Source organism: Coenobita brevimanus, chromosome 78, assembly GCF_032717465.1.
Source record: "Coenobita brevimanus isolate Jiangsu-jjx chromosome 78, ASM3271746v2, whole genome shotgun sequence".
NCBI classification, from domain to species: domain Eukaryota; kingdom Metazoa; phylum Arthropoda; class Malacostraca; order Decapoda; family Coenobitidae; genus Coenobita; species Coenobita brevimanus.
Window position 1 is genome coordinate 34484421 of NC_137031.1, and position 16413 is coordinate 34500833.

At 42.1% G+C, this 16413-nt stretch overlaps 1 protein-coding gene across 1 annotated transcript in view; it reads right to left on the reverse strand.

Moving 5' to 3' along the window:
- The window catches only part of LOC145408800 (D-beta-hydroxybutyrate dehydrogenase, mitochondrial-like), a 69287-nt gene extending 61603 nt beyond the window's left edge, over window positions 1–7684 (reverse strand). The window contains exons 1-4 of the mRNA XM_080279447.1: window positions 7520–7684; window positions 3878–3961; window positions 1555–1723; window positions 574–665 (exon numbers count right to left, since the gene is read on the reverse strand). Coding sequence (XP_080135573.1) covers window positions 574–665; window positions 1555–1723; window positions 3878–3961; window positions 7520–7684 — 510 coding nt within the window. The remainder of the gene's footprint in view (window positions 1–573; window positions 666–1554; window positions 1724–3877; window positions 3962–7519) is intronic.
- Between the last annotated feature and the right edge of the window lie 8729 nt (window positions 7685–16413).

The window sequence follows — 16413 nt, forward strand, 5'->3', positions numbered from 1 at the left end:
GTGTTGCTAGATATTGATAAAACCCTTGAGTGCTGCCAGGAATAAAGAACATCGCAAAACATCACTAAATATTGACAGAATCTCGAGCATAATGACACACTATACTGCTGACGTTTTAAATTTGATATTAATTGTGAATCTCCAAATATCGCTGAAAGTTAGTGCAAGAGGGCTATGGCTTTCTCTAAGTATCTCTTAATGTTGTTCTGGAGAGAGGTAGTGATCTCTAAAATTCGACAAATTTAATGTTAGATAGATGTGAGTATCTAAATATCGCCGACTTGGATGCAAGATTGATGTGAATGTCTCTGAATATTGCTGACTTTAGTACAGTACCAGACAGATGTGAATATGACCAAATTTAGTACTATGGAGATATGAAGATCTCCAAGTATCCTTGAGTTTGATGCTAGACAGACTCACTGTCTCTGAATGAACGCCACACTTGATACGAAAGAGATGTGGGTTTTGAATATGTGAATTATTGTAGGCGTGTCTTTGAATATCGCCACATTTAATACTATAGAGATATGGATAGCCCTAAGTAGCTCTAAATAGTTCTAAATGGCATACCTGTAGTGCCTTGTTGAAGATGTCGATGGGGACCCACTCCACTTCCCCGTATGTGGAGTAACCAGCGTTGTTCACCACTCCCCACAGCATCTCTGAGGGGTGGACGGGGAGTTAATGGGGAGCTGTGTGTGTGTGTGTGTGTGTGTGTGTGTGTGTGTGTGTGTGTGTGTGTTTTATTCTCTTTATATTTGTTGTCTGTCCATCTATATATTCATCTTAAGTATGTGTGTGAGTTCTCTCTCTCTCTCTCTCTCTCTCTCTCTCTCTCTCTCTCTCTCTCTCTCACCTATAGATCATTCAAGAGTAATCTGGGCCTAAGACAGAATGACATGTAGTGTTTCAGTTACTCGTTGGATTGATCTGCATCTGTCTTCCACCAGACGCTTGATCCCTCCATCCCAGATCGAAGTAGTAATGTGTCTCCTAGATCCTCACCACTACTCGTTTCCCTCCTCTCCTTCCACTCTAACTTGTACGCCCTGTTTTCTTCCAGTATTTCTTCCTTTCATGCTTTCAGTGCTCCTCTCCTCATTCTTCCATCAACTTAGCTTCCACACACTTCATTTTTCTTTTTTATAGATACATGGACAAAATGCGTTTAGAAATAAGGCGCTAAGAAAAATAACACGTGAAAGATGTACATTTGTCAGAGATGGAAATATAGCACAGAAAACCTTATACATTTTTTTTGCCATGAGAAAATATAGTTTCTGGTCTGTATTCCTGTCCTCTTTTTGCCTTGTGCTGGTCATGGCGCATATCAGTGAACACGATTGACGGCTTTTATTAAATTTATTACTTCTGTTTCCTATAGCTGAACCCTATACGTCTTCTCGAAACAGAAATTGGATGATTATGATGATAATGATGATGATGATAATGATGATGATAAGAAAAAGAAGAAGAAAGAGGAGGAGGGTGGGAATGATACGAATAATGACGACGATTATGATGATGATGATGATGAATGTATAATGTTACCTCCTTTTGGCATGATCTTCTTGACCTGCTCGACTGCAGCTGATATCTGTTTCGGTGATGTGACGTCCAGCTGTAACACGTGCAGCTTCCCGGACTTCACCTGCCTCAGCTGTTTGGCCCCCTCGCCCCCACTCTCAGCTAACAGGCACCCAGCAAACACTCTGAATCCCTACAGAGAGAGAGAGAGAGAGAGAGAGAGAGAGAGAGATGGGGGGTGGGGAGAAAATGCATTATGAAGCTTTATGAGAAAATTATATAATAAAAACCAATTTAGTTAAGTATAGAATCCCACGAGTCTGGTCAAAGGTTCCATGACTGATATATTGAAGGAGAAAGGTAAAAACTTTTGCATAATTTTATTTTTTTATGCAAAGAACACGTAGATTTGACACATCACTGAAAATTTTACATGTAGCAAGTAGAAGTTGATTCGATTCGAGCGGAGTCTAGCCAGTTCAAACAAGTTCACCCAGGAGAAACACTTGCTGTGTCTGAATCTGTTAAGTGATATGTGGCACGAAGTTAACCAAAGCTTTCATAACTGAGCAGTTATATTCTTTCAACTTTTGTTAAAGCTCGACGAAAGCAAGTGACGATCATACTAACGGATAGATTATTTACTGTATAGTGAGTGGTTTCTTTTAACTAACCTTCTCAGTATTTTAAAATATCACCCAGAGCCATGCAGGATCGCATCACTGTTAAATGAAAAGAGGTTAGGTTGTTCAAGGGAGGCACTTATGGAGCAGAAGCGAATACCACCTTCAGACCTACAGGGCGGACGACTTTATTTCGTTTAGTACATGTTCCCATATTGATCCCACTATTAATGAGTGATTGAGTTACTGCGCGAGTGACAGTGCATTTGACTAATTGAGAGCTTTGTCAGACAGACCCATATTTACATACACTCCAGATTAGCCACAGAATCCGCGGACAGTACCTTTCTTATCCGTCAGTTTGTGGTTTGATGGAAATTCCTAGACACTTGGTGCTATCAGCAACAAAAGTCATGTCTCCTGTACTACTTTCCTCCTCATGGATTTGGAGATTAGCGTGGTGTACCCGGAGCAAACGACAGCGATGACATTGATCTGTGCCCAATAGAGTCGTCAGTGTCTGTTGCTATGATTCATGAGGCTGGTTTTTAAGCCTCCTTTCCTGCAGGAGAGGCGATAGGAATTTTATTGCTGATAGTAGACTGAACTAGATATGGTCAGACGAAAATACAAAATGACAGTACTTGGAGAACCAAATATATTAGCAGCTTATCATCATCATCATCATTATCATAATCCTGTTTCCCTCGACATTTTCATCGGACAGTACATGCTATACAGACATAATCATAATGAAAACATGCTATCCGGATAACCTTAGTCATATACTTGTTTATACGTCCTAACTTATCTATCCCTCTTTCAAGAAACATCAAGATCATCTCCACAGCGACTTCCTTAGTCTGATTCTGTTCCACTCCAAATACAGTATGTTATACCTGGAAGAGCAGCAGTGTCTAATCAACGCGAAAGATGGATTGAAATTTCGGATAGATCCGCCACTGTTACTGCTGTGGATCACCTACAACAATAGCAACTTCATGGTTCATACTAATAGGTCCACGATTTCCATCAATTTTTTGTCCATTTCATGGATATACGAGTTACTAGAGCACGGAAATGAGTAACGGGTGACTGGTTAATTAAATAAGTGAGCAATGGTTGACCGGTTGATTAAATAAATGAGCAATGGTAGACTGACGTAGTATGTATTAAAGAAACAGCAGTGAATCTCGGTTGAGTTAGCCAAGTTACGAACGGCTGCGCCCCTGCCCTAAATTCAAGCTTAGTCCCTGTTTTGCTCATGATTCACTTGAACCATCGTCTCCTCTTCGAACTTGTATTTCGCGTTGTGCCTACGACTTACTGTAATGAAATCTGTAAATACACTTATGCAATTCAGCTGGTGTATTTGAAAACTGTGAATATTTTCTTGCCGGGCAGTGACGTTTCTGAGGTACCGTTTATATACTAATGCGTTTTTAGTAGTCGTACCAAATGTTTTTTTATCTTAGTAAATGAGTAGGAACTTCGCTCCTCCCCTACCCTTCTCTTGTAAGCTTCTTTCGTGCCAAACAATCCCATGCAAATTCCAATACAATAGCTTGAAAACTGTGTCCGTGCTCAGTAGACAAACAAATATACATGTGGACAGCAAGACATTGTGAATTATTATATAGCTAGCTCTGTGGGCACTGAGGGATGAAAAAGTGACTTGTTTAATCCATGCACCATTTCAGTTCCTTTGTGTCCGAATGTCTCACCAGGTTGTTCAGGTGGAGTGCTAAAGCCAAGCCGAAGCCGGAGTCACAGCCGGTCACCAGAACACACCGTCCTTCGGGAGAAACCTGAAAAAAATATATATAAAAAAGTACATCTAGAATTATGCTGCGTTTTTTGCTCTTGCGTACAAGGTGAAGATTATATTTGGGGTCTGAAAGTATGCTTAGAATTTGGTATATTTACAGACTTCCCCACATGAATCTCTCTCTCTCTCTCTCGCTCGCTCGCTCGCTCGCTCGCTCGCGCGCGCGCACACACACACACACACACACACACACACACACACACACACACACACACACACACACACACACACACACACACACACACACACACACACACACACACACACACACACACACACACACACACACACACACACACACACACACACACACACACACACACACACACACACACACACACACACACACACACACATACACATAGGACAACGGCTCACACACACACACACACACACACACACACACACACACACACACACACACACACACACACACACACACACACACACACACACACACACACACACACATTACAAGTTAATTATAATGCCCAACTTATGGCCGTAGTATACACTCCCTATCGAAACTGTGCAGGTGATTAAATCCAATTAACCTGCTATTATTATGATGAAGACATGTAATTGAGTCCTCTTATGATCTTAACTGATGTAGCACGTTTACGGGATAATGGAACTTACGCACTCTTCCCCAGTCGTTCGTTTAGACTGATAGATAGATAGGTAGGTAGGTAGATAGACAATTTGATAGACTGGTAGGTAGGCAGGTAGATAGATAAACAAATAGATAGATAGACAGACTCATTGATAGATAGATAGATCGACTGATAGATTTATAGATACATAGAGGAAGGGAGAGAGATACAGAGAGAGGGAGAAGGGAGAGAGATAGAGAGAGGGGGGGAAAAGGACAGTTAGGGGGAGAGGAAGGACGGGAGAAATAGAGAGGCGAAGGGAGAGAGAGATAGATAAGGAGGGGGGAAAGGGGAGGGCAGTGTGAGAAAGGAAAAAACTTGCCTAGATCACTGGATACATAGAGATTTTTGGTAAGGCAAGTGGGTAGTAACAGAGGAGCCAGCCCAGCCCAGCCCAGCCCAGCCCAGCCCAGCGTAACATGGCAGGCGTTAAGAGTGTGGCAGCGGCAAGAGGTTGTTTATTAAATTATGCTTGATTAACAGTTCCAGCGCGAGGGGTGTTCCTTAAGCTCAAAAAATCCCACTGAAGGGTTAAATGAACAACAGCATCAGCAAATGGGTGTGTGGGTGTGTGTGTGTGTGGGTGGGTGGGTGGGTGGGTGGTGTTATTTATTTAATATCTATCTTTACATAGCCACTTATTTACTTGTTTACTTGTATATTTCTTTCATTATGCATTCTGTCTGTCTCGTTATTCATCTTTACGTCTGCCAATTTCTCCTCCTTCTCCCCAAACCCCGTCTGCTCGTATAGATCCTGTTTCTCTATTTTATTTTTACCCGACTTTTCCCTGTATTTTCATTACTTACTACTCATTTCAATCGCTATATGCTCTAACACTCTCAGATTGGTCTTTCTCTTTGCATAATTTACAAAGCTGAGGATGTAATCGAACATCTGAAGCCACTTGTGCTGAAGTGGTTTTAAAAGCTATATCTGACTATTAAATTTCGCAAGTGTAACGTAATCTGAATAAATTTTTGTACAAGTAACAAAAATTAATTAAGTATCACCTCGGGCTTAAGGAGGTAATATAATGACGCCTTTGTGCTATTTTTTCTCACCTATTCTTGTGTTTCTTTTATATTTTTCTAATGCCATAGGATCTCATATTTAGCTTGGATGAGATATGTGGTGCTGAAGGGGATAGCCTCTGTAGCTGTACTCCACAGGTACGACAATGTTAGCTTTTCGTTTTGCAATCTAGCACAATCCTCCACAACCATCAACATCACCAGCATCCACACTGTTTTGTATTTCCTTTCTTGTTTACGTTCCTTCCTGCCAGCTTCTACACATCCCTCTACATTTCTTTACCTACTGACCTACCTACTAATATACATACTTTTCCACGTGCTTGCATAATTAAGTATCTTATATTAACCTACCTTCCTGCCAACAAGCTCGTCTACTTTCTAACCAGCCTGTTTAATACTTGGAGATCTATTGATATATTCTCGTATATATCGACACATACAAAACAACGTGCTGCTAGTAATATGTATCATTGTCTACCTACTTACCTAATAAATCTAACTACATATTTATATACCTGCCTACTTCCCTATCTACTTACCTACCCACCAACAAACTCACCTACTTTCTAGTCGACCTTCCTAATCCCCAACCACCGAGCTTGTTAACTTTCTCCCCTACCTACCTAATACCCAAAGACATATTAATCAATCCTTATAAGTACTGAACCGACGCACATACCTACCAACCTGCTTACCAACTTACCCTCAGTGTTAACCCCCTTAGGACGATGACACCTTATTTATATTTTATTATAGCTAAATCTAGGAGATATTATTCAGGACAGGGCAGATTAATTTTCACTGGCGAGAATAGATAAAACCTTCATTCATCCCTCCACTACTAGAGCATTATTTTAAGCTGTTTATAATATCCTGTTGATGGAAGAGTAAAATATTGAAAGACGTCACAGTACTGAAGGGGTTAAGATCTCCCTAAGTAAGTGAGGCTGTCTAGCATATCTTCCTCAGGGATTTAGCTAACACATTACACTTTAACATATTCGTATTTGTAATTTTTATGTTTAGGGACATAGTTTGCGCAATAGTTAAGGTTCCGCTTCGTACTACCTAGCATGTGGGGGAATATATATTGACACTTTCATTCCCTCGTTACAGATGGTTCAATCCTTCAGTGAACCATATGTGAACTGACTAAGAAGGTTTGCATTAAGTACATGCAAGGAAGCCTGTTAATCCCTTCAACCACAGGACATCTTTTATATTTTATCGGTGGTGTCTCTAGTCATATTTAACTTAGGAAATTCTTCTCGAGCTGGAGGAGTTAGATAGAGCTCTCATTAACCCTTTCACTACGAGGAATCTCTCTAAAGCAGAATAAAATCGAGTGATGTAGAGTGAAAAAGAGAAAAAGAAACAGTGTAATGAAGAGGTTAAGCCAACGAAAATGCAACCGCCATACACGTTACACATCACAAACTGCCTTCCTTCACATCAACCCATTCTCTCTCTCTCTCTCTCTCATACCCTGCCACCGAATATACCTCGTTCTACATTAATCACTAGCGTATACCTCACTCCATCCCAGATACCGTATCACTTAATATTATCTCAGTCACACACACACACACACACACACAATATATATATATATATATATATATATATATATATATATATATATATATATATATATGTGTGTGTGTGTGTGTGTGTGTGTGTGTGTTTCATTTTAATTTGTTCATGTCATGACAATTAAATATCATGTCTGTCAGTTTAATTATTACCAGTGTTATCAGTATCGAGAATTTCTCATCCTGCTTATACGGTAGTGAGGAAGCATATCCCTTGCAAGAAAATCCACGCCATTAACAAATCTTCCCTTCTTACCTCCAGGGCAGCAGAGATGATGTAAATGCCAGCAAAGACTCCCCATAGGAGGATGAAGAGCAGCCAGCAGGAGCATGATACGAGGGTGGACACAGCCATGGCCCCCACAGCACTCACCATCCCGCACATCAACACCGCGTCGCTCTTATCCCACGTCCACTTCATTGCTGTGGCAGGAGGAAGGAAGGTTAGCATGTGGGAGGAGGTTGTAAACAGGGTAGTATTGTTATTGTTGTTGTTGGTGGTGGTAATGGTGTAGTGTTTGATGTTGCTGTTGTTACTGCTGTTGTTCTTGTTCTTTTTGTTGGTGTTATTTTTGTTGTTGCTGTTTATCGTTGTTGCTGGTGGTGGTGTTGTCCGAGAATCGTCTGAAGAATAAACCCAATGGACAGTGCGCTGTATTTGCCCTTCTGCAGTCCACCAACCTCCTTCCAGGGATTGGGAGGGAGACGCATGTATATTCGGGCAGTGGAGCCGTCAGCTTATGTCGGTACATCGACGTGAAGGGTTCCCACTCCAGCATCAGGATAGTATGGCTGGTGTTGAGATCTATGTGGAAGCCGTGAATGATGTGGAATATCACTGTACTCAGATTCTTATTAAGAATGAACATTCATATATATCTGTGAAAATATACAGTGGAGTTCCGGACTGATATTGGTTACTTATACCATTCTGCGGCTCCCCAATGTGTGGGTACTACAGGGTGTATATCATTGTTCAAGTGTGCGAAGTGAACGAGAACATTATAGTTCAGCCGAAATTCTTTGTGAAATTCTTGACTTGTGTGACTCGTTTAATTCCCCTGTTTGAGGAACTAAAAAAAAAAAAAAAAAAAAAAAAAAAAAATCTCAATTGCTGAACCAGTCGAGGCATCTCCTGCCATTTGGAGATTGTCAGAAATTACGCTCCAACGATACAAGACTTTTTTTACGGAAAAGAGACAAGTGCGGACGGAAAACCTGAAAAACATTTCTGCTAGGCAAGAACAGAGCATTATTTTTTTCTCTCTCTCTTCTATTAGATCAATCATGGCATGTTTTACCTTTTTCTTTTAAATTATCATAATTTTTTTTTTTTCCAGCGATATAAGCCATTTAAAGCAAAGAATAAGGCCAAAAATAGCCGAACTAGACCATAATACAACCTTGCTTGCTGGAACACGTCCCACAACTTTGGTACGGGCGTTGGTTTCCAGATTAATTTATTACTGCTACCTCCGAACGGTTTTATTCAGCTTAGGCAGGTCTTATTGTATGGGAAGGGTCACACTATACATTGCCTCTTTCAGAATGACGACGTTTCTCTTTATTATGTTTCATTCTTACTACATCGCCATTAGAGTCAATCCGTCCTCGTGAGTGACAGTCAAGTAGGGAACGCTGAATATTCTCACGCTTCATGTTCTCACCGAAACCGTTTGAGGAAGCCTGAGGAAGTAGGGTAGACATCAGACAAGCATGGAGAAACTTTTTTTTTTTTTTTTTTTGCATATTAAAAAAGTGGAAGTTTCAGTTCTTTCCAGTCCTCTGCGTCAACGAACAAAACATGCATCACTAATTCTACGTCTGCCTCGTACACCGTGGAATCTCTACACGCGAGAAAACCATCACGAAGAAAATTAGATGAAAAAGTGCGTTTCAGTGACAACAAAGGTCCTCAAGTTAAACCTTTTACCAGTTACTGCATGCCCCAGAGTCCTCATTTTGTCATATGGGATGCAGATTGGCCAGCCATAGGAGCTCCATAAATGTCCGTTAAAAATTAGGGTTTATTTACCTTCCCCATCGCGTGAAAGTTTTGAGCATAAAGCCTTATATATATATATATATATATATATATATATATATATATATATATATATTAGATAGATAGATATAGATAGATAAATAGATAGATAGATCGAGCCCTCCTATTTCTTCCTGCGTGAGGTGCAGTAAACGCATTCCATCTGTCTCCTCATCTGTCATAAAATCTCCTGTTTTCTTCCCTGCTTATCTGGAATCCTTATATTCATTTTATTACTATTACATCAGAATTCCTGTTTCTTCCTAGCTCGTCTAATTTTTCATTCCATCTCACTGTTTTTCTTGCATAACTCTCGTATTTCCTTCTATCAATGCTTAGGTACTTCGTTCAGTCCTGTTCTGCTTCCAACATAAACACTTCTATTTTTTTCCTTACCCTCAGAACTTCAGTCCATTCTTATCTTATTCCAAATTAAATTTTCGTAATTCTTAATAACCATCCTAGTCCTTTCCTCGCTTCTCAATGTTTATTAGTTAATTTCATCCTCATCTTCCTTGGAGCATCTCCTTGCAGCATACCTTAAGTCCTTCCTTCCTGAACTGCTTTCCATTTCAACCTCTCCTCTAATCAGGTTAAACGTTCTGGTCAATGGAAATGCATCGGTGTTACTTTTTCTAGGCATAGTTCTTGGTGTACCTGTCAGAACTGGGTTATAAACCTCATTTTCTCGCCCAGTTTCTACGTAGTCCGCGCCCAGCTTTCCCGCTCGTTGCCCAAGTGATCTTAAGGCCACACCCGGTTTGCGATAAGTGGTGGTTCCAGGGCGAAGTGGTAGACTTATAGGTCGCTGCTAGGATGGCAGAAAAAGGCAGGAATGAGGGGAGGGGAGGGGAGGGGAGGGGAAGAGGATGGAAGACAGGAGAAGGGGGAAGGTGGCGAAAGGACGGAATGCAAGATAAAGGAGGGGTTAAGGAGAGAGAGAGAGAGAGAGAGAGAGAGAGAGAGAGAGAGAGGAAAAGAGAGAGACGGGGAAAGAAAGTGAGACAGAGAAAGCAGGAAGGGATAAAAGAGGAAAATACAGAAAGAGCCTGATCAGGAATAAATCCCAAGCATTGCTGACCAGACTACATTTATATGCCTGCCGTGGCTGTGTTATCCCCTTTACCCAGAGGACCTATTTTTTCATCGTCTTTTTCCTTATACCAGACGATTTTATCCAGCTTAGGAGAACAGCATGTAGTGAAGGGGTTAGTGGAGGCTGCATCTAACCCTTCAGATCTAAACATCTGTCCCAGGCTGAATAAAATCCCCTTGAGAGCGGGCGAATGAAATATACAATACGTAGGCTTAAGGGAGAGTAATATAAGATAACCTGGAAAGCAACACAGTAAGTGAAAATATTACACAATTCATTATATCTTTTTTGTTTTTTTCTGGTTGTAAATAAAGTAAGTTAACCCTCTCATGGTCGAGACATCATTAGTATTCCATTCCAGCTAATGCCGTTTTTTTTTTTTTTCTTTAAACTGAATATATCACGGGTGTCAGAGTGTCAAAGCGGATTATTTGCACGACATATGAGTCAGTGAAAATATTACTAAGTTCATCATATTTAATTCCTCTTGGTCGACAGTGAAGCTACTAAGGTACCAGTAACATTTTTCTGTTTTTACGAACTGCATATGTGCTAGCTGGTGGCGACCATTATCAACTAATTGTAGTGCTGCCTACTTCTTCCTTCACTTTTATCGTTCTTTTTCTGTCTGCCCTTCTCTCTTCCAGTTCTCCCATCTTTCTTGTCACTTTCTATTACTCTTCTTTCCTTTTCAGATGCTTTACATTGAGTGATAAGCCTAATGGTTTCTTGTAAGTCAGGAAACCATTTACAACGCTGGATGGTAACCATTATTATAACCAACCCACACGTGTTCCCTACTTGTCAACAAGTAGGTTGGCGGAGGGTTAGTGTCCCTCCTTGTAAAACAACTAACTAAAGACAAACAGCCACCTTTTACGGGACTATGGCATCTGGCTATAGATAGAGAGATTATAATAAAAATGGATAAACTGGGTAGGAGGGAAAAGAGATGAAAAGGCTTAAGGTATATATATAATTTTCAAATACTGAGTTTATAAAAAAAAGGCGAAATATTGTGAGGTCTTTCCAGTTTTTCCCCTTCCACCCAGTTTGTTGCATAATTCTAAAGTGGGTGTGTTTATATAGGTCGTAGCCCAGATCCCAAAACGAATACATTTTCTCTCCAGACATAACGATAACCAGGTCTCTTGTTGGTATTTACACTATCTCAGGGTCTGGTTCTAGTTTTGTACTTGTCTAAAGAGCAATTTTGGTCGTGGTCGCCATAAGTAACCCACCATCACGAGCTTTGTTCAGTTCTTCAGTACGCACACACGCTCCTGTGGCGGGGTTAGCAGTCGTGCCGTGGAAACTTAACATTATAAGCGAGGGAAGCTGAGACCTGCTTTCCCCCCTCCCCCCAAGGCGGGGTTGAAGGTGATGATAAAATACTAATGATGCAGAGAGGATCTAGGTGTGCATGTGGGTGTGACTTGCGTGTGATGTGGGTGCGGTAGAGGTAATGAAATTTTTTTATATTGTCCCATTTTCGAGGTGAGTTTCATCAGCCCTCTCACACGAAGCCTGCATCATGATACGGAAGCACTGAACGTGTCGATGGAACAAGTTATAGTTCACTTTTACAGCTAACAGTTGTAAATAATGTCAGAGAGATTCACTTGAGATCAGAAGAGATTAGAAAGAGCCCGAGAATACGTTCCAGGGCAGAAGGCAGGAGATAGGGTCAGTTAGGAGGTTTGCCGTCACGCTACGTTACGCTGTCAATCACACTTCGATATAACTGTGTACAATAACCTCTGTAACCCGAAAGTGCTCAGTAACTCACCTCGCTTATGATACCTTATGATACTCAAAGGGGGAAGGTGTGAGAGAGAGAGAGAGACCTACCTATTCACTCTAGTCGACAACACACCATTTCACTAAGCAGAGACAAGTTCGAGCCATACGACGCCTCGCGACTTTAAGCTGGCGGTACTTCGACGATCTACAACCAACCTCCCATCTCTCTACGTCTATCTACACCGGCGACGCTCATCGATACTGCTGTGATTACGGGTGTCGCGTGTGTTCATTGCTTTGTGTCATGTTTTTGGTATTTCAGTTTGGATATTTCAAAAGTGTCATGACAAAAACAAGTGAAAGCCAAGTATCAGCCCCTCTTCAGCATCTTCCGTATCGTTCCTGATGCTGGTCAAATTGCTAATTATTCCTTTTTTTAATTCAGACATTGGTTTTCGTTAATAAACGACGAGGGGTCGCTCCTAAACTGAATAATAGTCTGGCAGTAATTAGAATAAAAAAGTTAATTTCTCACACCCAGCCAAGACATTATTTTTAGACAACTGAAAGGACTACGTACTTTTTTCAGCCTTGCGCAGTTACTGATTTTGTTGCAGGTCTTGTTCGCTCCAATGTGGAGTACAGCTGTAATATGTGTGAGGGCGTGCATGCGTGCGTGTATGCATGCGTGCATGGCCTCGCGCATGTATGTGCGCACTAACCACGGTGAGCTTTTCCAAACAGTGTGAAGTCAAAGGTTTTTCGTCACATCACTTCCCTCCTTTATGACTTCCTTCAGCGTCTCTCTCTTCGACCGCAGTGCTGCATTTCTCTCCCACTACTGTTGCTGTTTCATTGGTCACTGCTCCATTGAACTGTCTGCATATATCCCTGCCCAATACGATGGACACACAGTACTCGTTTAGTAACGCTCTCCCATATCTTTTTCGTCCAGTTTTCTAATGCAAGAGTTACCCTTCATGTATGTAACTGATCATCTGTGAAACTTTCTTCCTTTTTCGAAATTTACACCTCCCTATGACCTGTAGTCTTTTGTACTCAGAGTTCCAGGCGTCTCGGTTTTTATTATGATATTCTTTGGGAAAACTGATTGCAAACTAGCAGCCTTCGGTGCTTTCCTTCCTAGCAAAAAAAAAATCATTGTTGGTGATGTTGTCGTGCGTAACAATGTCTGGGACTTTTATGGCTCTGCAGTGATGGACGGATGAATATTTGGGGGTTCCAGGAGGAGACCGTGTACTCTTTGTTGTAGTCCATCCATTATCCAGTTCTTTTTTGTCCTGTTGGGAGCACAGGAGCTTAAGGCTAGGCTACTTCGTCAAGACATTTAAATGCAAAAATGACCAGTCTCCCTTCCCTGAGCACCATTAAGTAAGAAACCCCGACAACTCCTAGGACTTAAAATTAAGCCTTATGAACCACGCCAGGATGGAGCATCTTAACCTACTAGACCACCAATTATCCACGCAACGCAGTAAATAGATTTCTGGATTACTTTAAACCTTTTAGCTTGTCACTCAGTATAGTCATGAAAGTAGAACTGAATCATGTGGGTGAGTGGTGGACGTCTGCACCTACCACAAAGAAGGTATTTACCGGTACCGTCTAAGGAATTTAGTAACTGTAAAAAAGGTGTTCATGGAGTTTTATATTGCATGCCTCGTTATGGTGTACGCAGTTTTAATTGACCAAAGAATCCTTCTGGGTAAACCGCCAAGTGTATGTGTGTGTTCCCTACTCCTTTAGGTGTGTGTGTGTGTGTGTGTGTGTGTGTGTGTGTGTGTGTGTGTGTGTGTCTTTCGTACCCCTGTACTGTACAATACCTGTAGGTTGAACTGTGAGATGTGTGTTCTGTACCCGTTTGCCGTCCAGGGCAAGAGTTACATCATTTGCAATCACAACAGCACCCCATCAAGATAGATGACCTTTCGTCTGTCTGTCAGTATGTCTGCCTGTCACCGAGCACTCTTAACCTGGCGGACGAATGAGACGGAACCAGACCCGCGCATCAGATGAGCGGTGATAATGTTGAAATAGATCCCTGGCCCCATCCCCTTCTCTGCCCCCAGACTCTATCGTCCGGCCTTCCACCTATCTCCATCCCATCCAAGATCCCAAACTCTGCTATCTTCTTATCTCCTCAACTTCACCCTCTTCTTATTCTATTCCTTCCCTCTCTCCTCCTCTTATCTTGCCTTTCTTCCATGTTTCCATCAGCACTTTATCCTTCCCTCTCCTTTTCTCTGGTCCAAGTGCCCTGAGACCGCGGGAGAAGATCCCGGGATCCCATTTTACCCACTGAACCTATGTTCCTCCATGGGTCCAATTGCCTAGAGATGTATTCCCCATACACCCATTCCTACCATAGACCTATTTTCTAACTACCCAGCCACCCACCAGCCCTTCCTACTTACCCTCCTCACCCACCCACCCACTCATTTTCTAACCCATCTTACCCACCCACTCACCCGCCCACACTGCCACACCTCACCCACCCACCCCACCTACTCAGCCCCACCCTTCCACCCACTCCACCAATCGTGCCTCTCCACACCCACCTATCCATTCAACCCTTTCCATCCACCCGACCCGCCCTGCCCACCGCACCAATCCGTCCACCCATCCAACCCGTAATAATTAATAATGATATTGTTGAAGTAAAAAAAAAAAAAAAAAATTACGGTATTTGGCTCTCATGTGTCCACCATGTTGACTTGATTATTTGTATTTAGTTCTAAGCTTTGCCATCATGGGCGCCACTTCAGCAACTGTAATATACACATTTATATTCGTAGTAAGAAGAACACCTGTTAGAGATGTTGACAAAGTTCTGTATGCATCCCTCTCGACTTCCATTGAGGACTGACAGACCGACCGACCGACCGACCGACAGACAGACAGACAGACAAACTTTCTTTTATACCGGTATATATTTTTATAGTTATATACTTATTTATTTATGTACACCTTTTACCTCTCTCTTGTTTTATCTGCCTCTTTCTGCATTTACCATCTCTCTCTCTCTCTCTCTCTCTCTCTCTCTCTCTCTCGCAACACTTCCACTTCACTGACGCAACAATCTCCCTGCACCACCCCACCCTGCTTGTCACCCTATCCACCCCTTTCCCCCTCCCCTTTCCATTCTCCCCCTCTCCCCTCACCGCAGCCGCCACCCACCCAAGGAATCCAGGCAAACCGGCTGTCTGGACCCACCTGGATTAATAGTGAATAGGAAAAAACTGACGGGGCGCAGAAGTCAGGGTGCATGTCGTGTGCTGAGGCAAGGGGAGTCATGGTGTGTGTGTGTGTGTGTGTGTGTGTGTGTGTGTGTGTGTGTATGAGTCTGTTGTGATGTGGGTGAGTCAGTGTTGTGTGTGGGTGAAGTGGTGTGAATGTTTTATGATGTGGGTGAGTCAGTGGTTTGTAAGTGAATGAGGGTGAGTCAACTGGAGTGATGGTTCGAGTCAGCACTGTGTGACGGAAGGTGTGAGTCAGTGGCAGTTGGAGGTGGGGAGTTGATAAGAAGTAACAGTGAATAAGTGAGGGTGTGAGTCAAGTTGTGGTTGAGTGAGCCTGCTAAAAATGGTGTGAGTCAGTGGGAATGGTAATGCGAGTCAGTGATGTACTCGTAAGCTGGTGGTGGAAATAGTCTTGGGTGGTGCGAATGACCCAGTGTAAATGAATCAGTGGGAGTTTTGAGGGAGAATGAAGGCCGTGTGTTATATACCAACTGATGATCGATGTAGATAACTCAGAATGTATCAAAATTTCAATTATATTTCTCTGTTAAGGAAAGGAAAAGTCTGCCTGCCTACGTACTTGGGATGTTTGATTTTGGTAAGGGCACAGCTCATCTTAACCTCCTTACTACTTCATGAGCCATCTTTCTCCTTATATTCTCTCTCTCCCTTTCTCTCCACGTCTCCTAATTCTCCCCCTCTTTATCTCTCGTAAGCAACGTTGGGTCTGGTTAGTACTTGGATGGGTGACCGCCTGGGAACACCAGATGCTGTTGGCATCCCTACGTCAAGTGGGGTTGGTGGAGGATTAGTGCCCCTCCCTGTAAAACAATTAACTCTAAGCCCTTGGCCACCCCGTCTGGGATACGTGGCGTCTGGCAATGAATGAATGAAAAAAAAAACCTTCTTTCGATTATGTTATATTTTCTTCACTAATAACCCCATCTCGCCGTGTTTCATATTAGTCCCCTCCTATATCCTTTCCCTTTTATTTTCCCTTTTCTCCC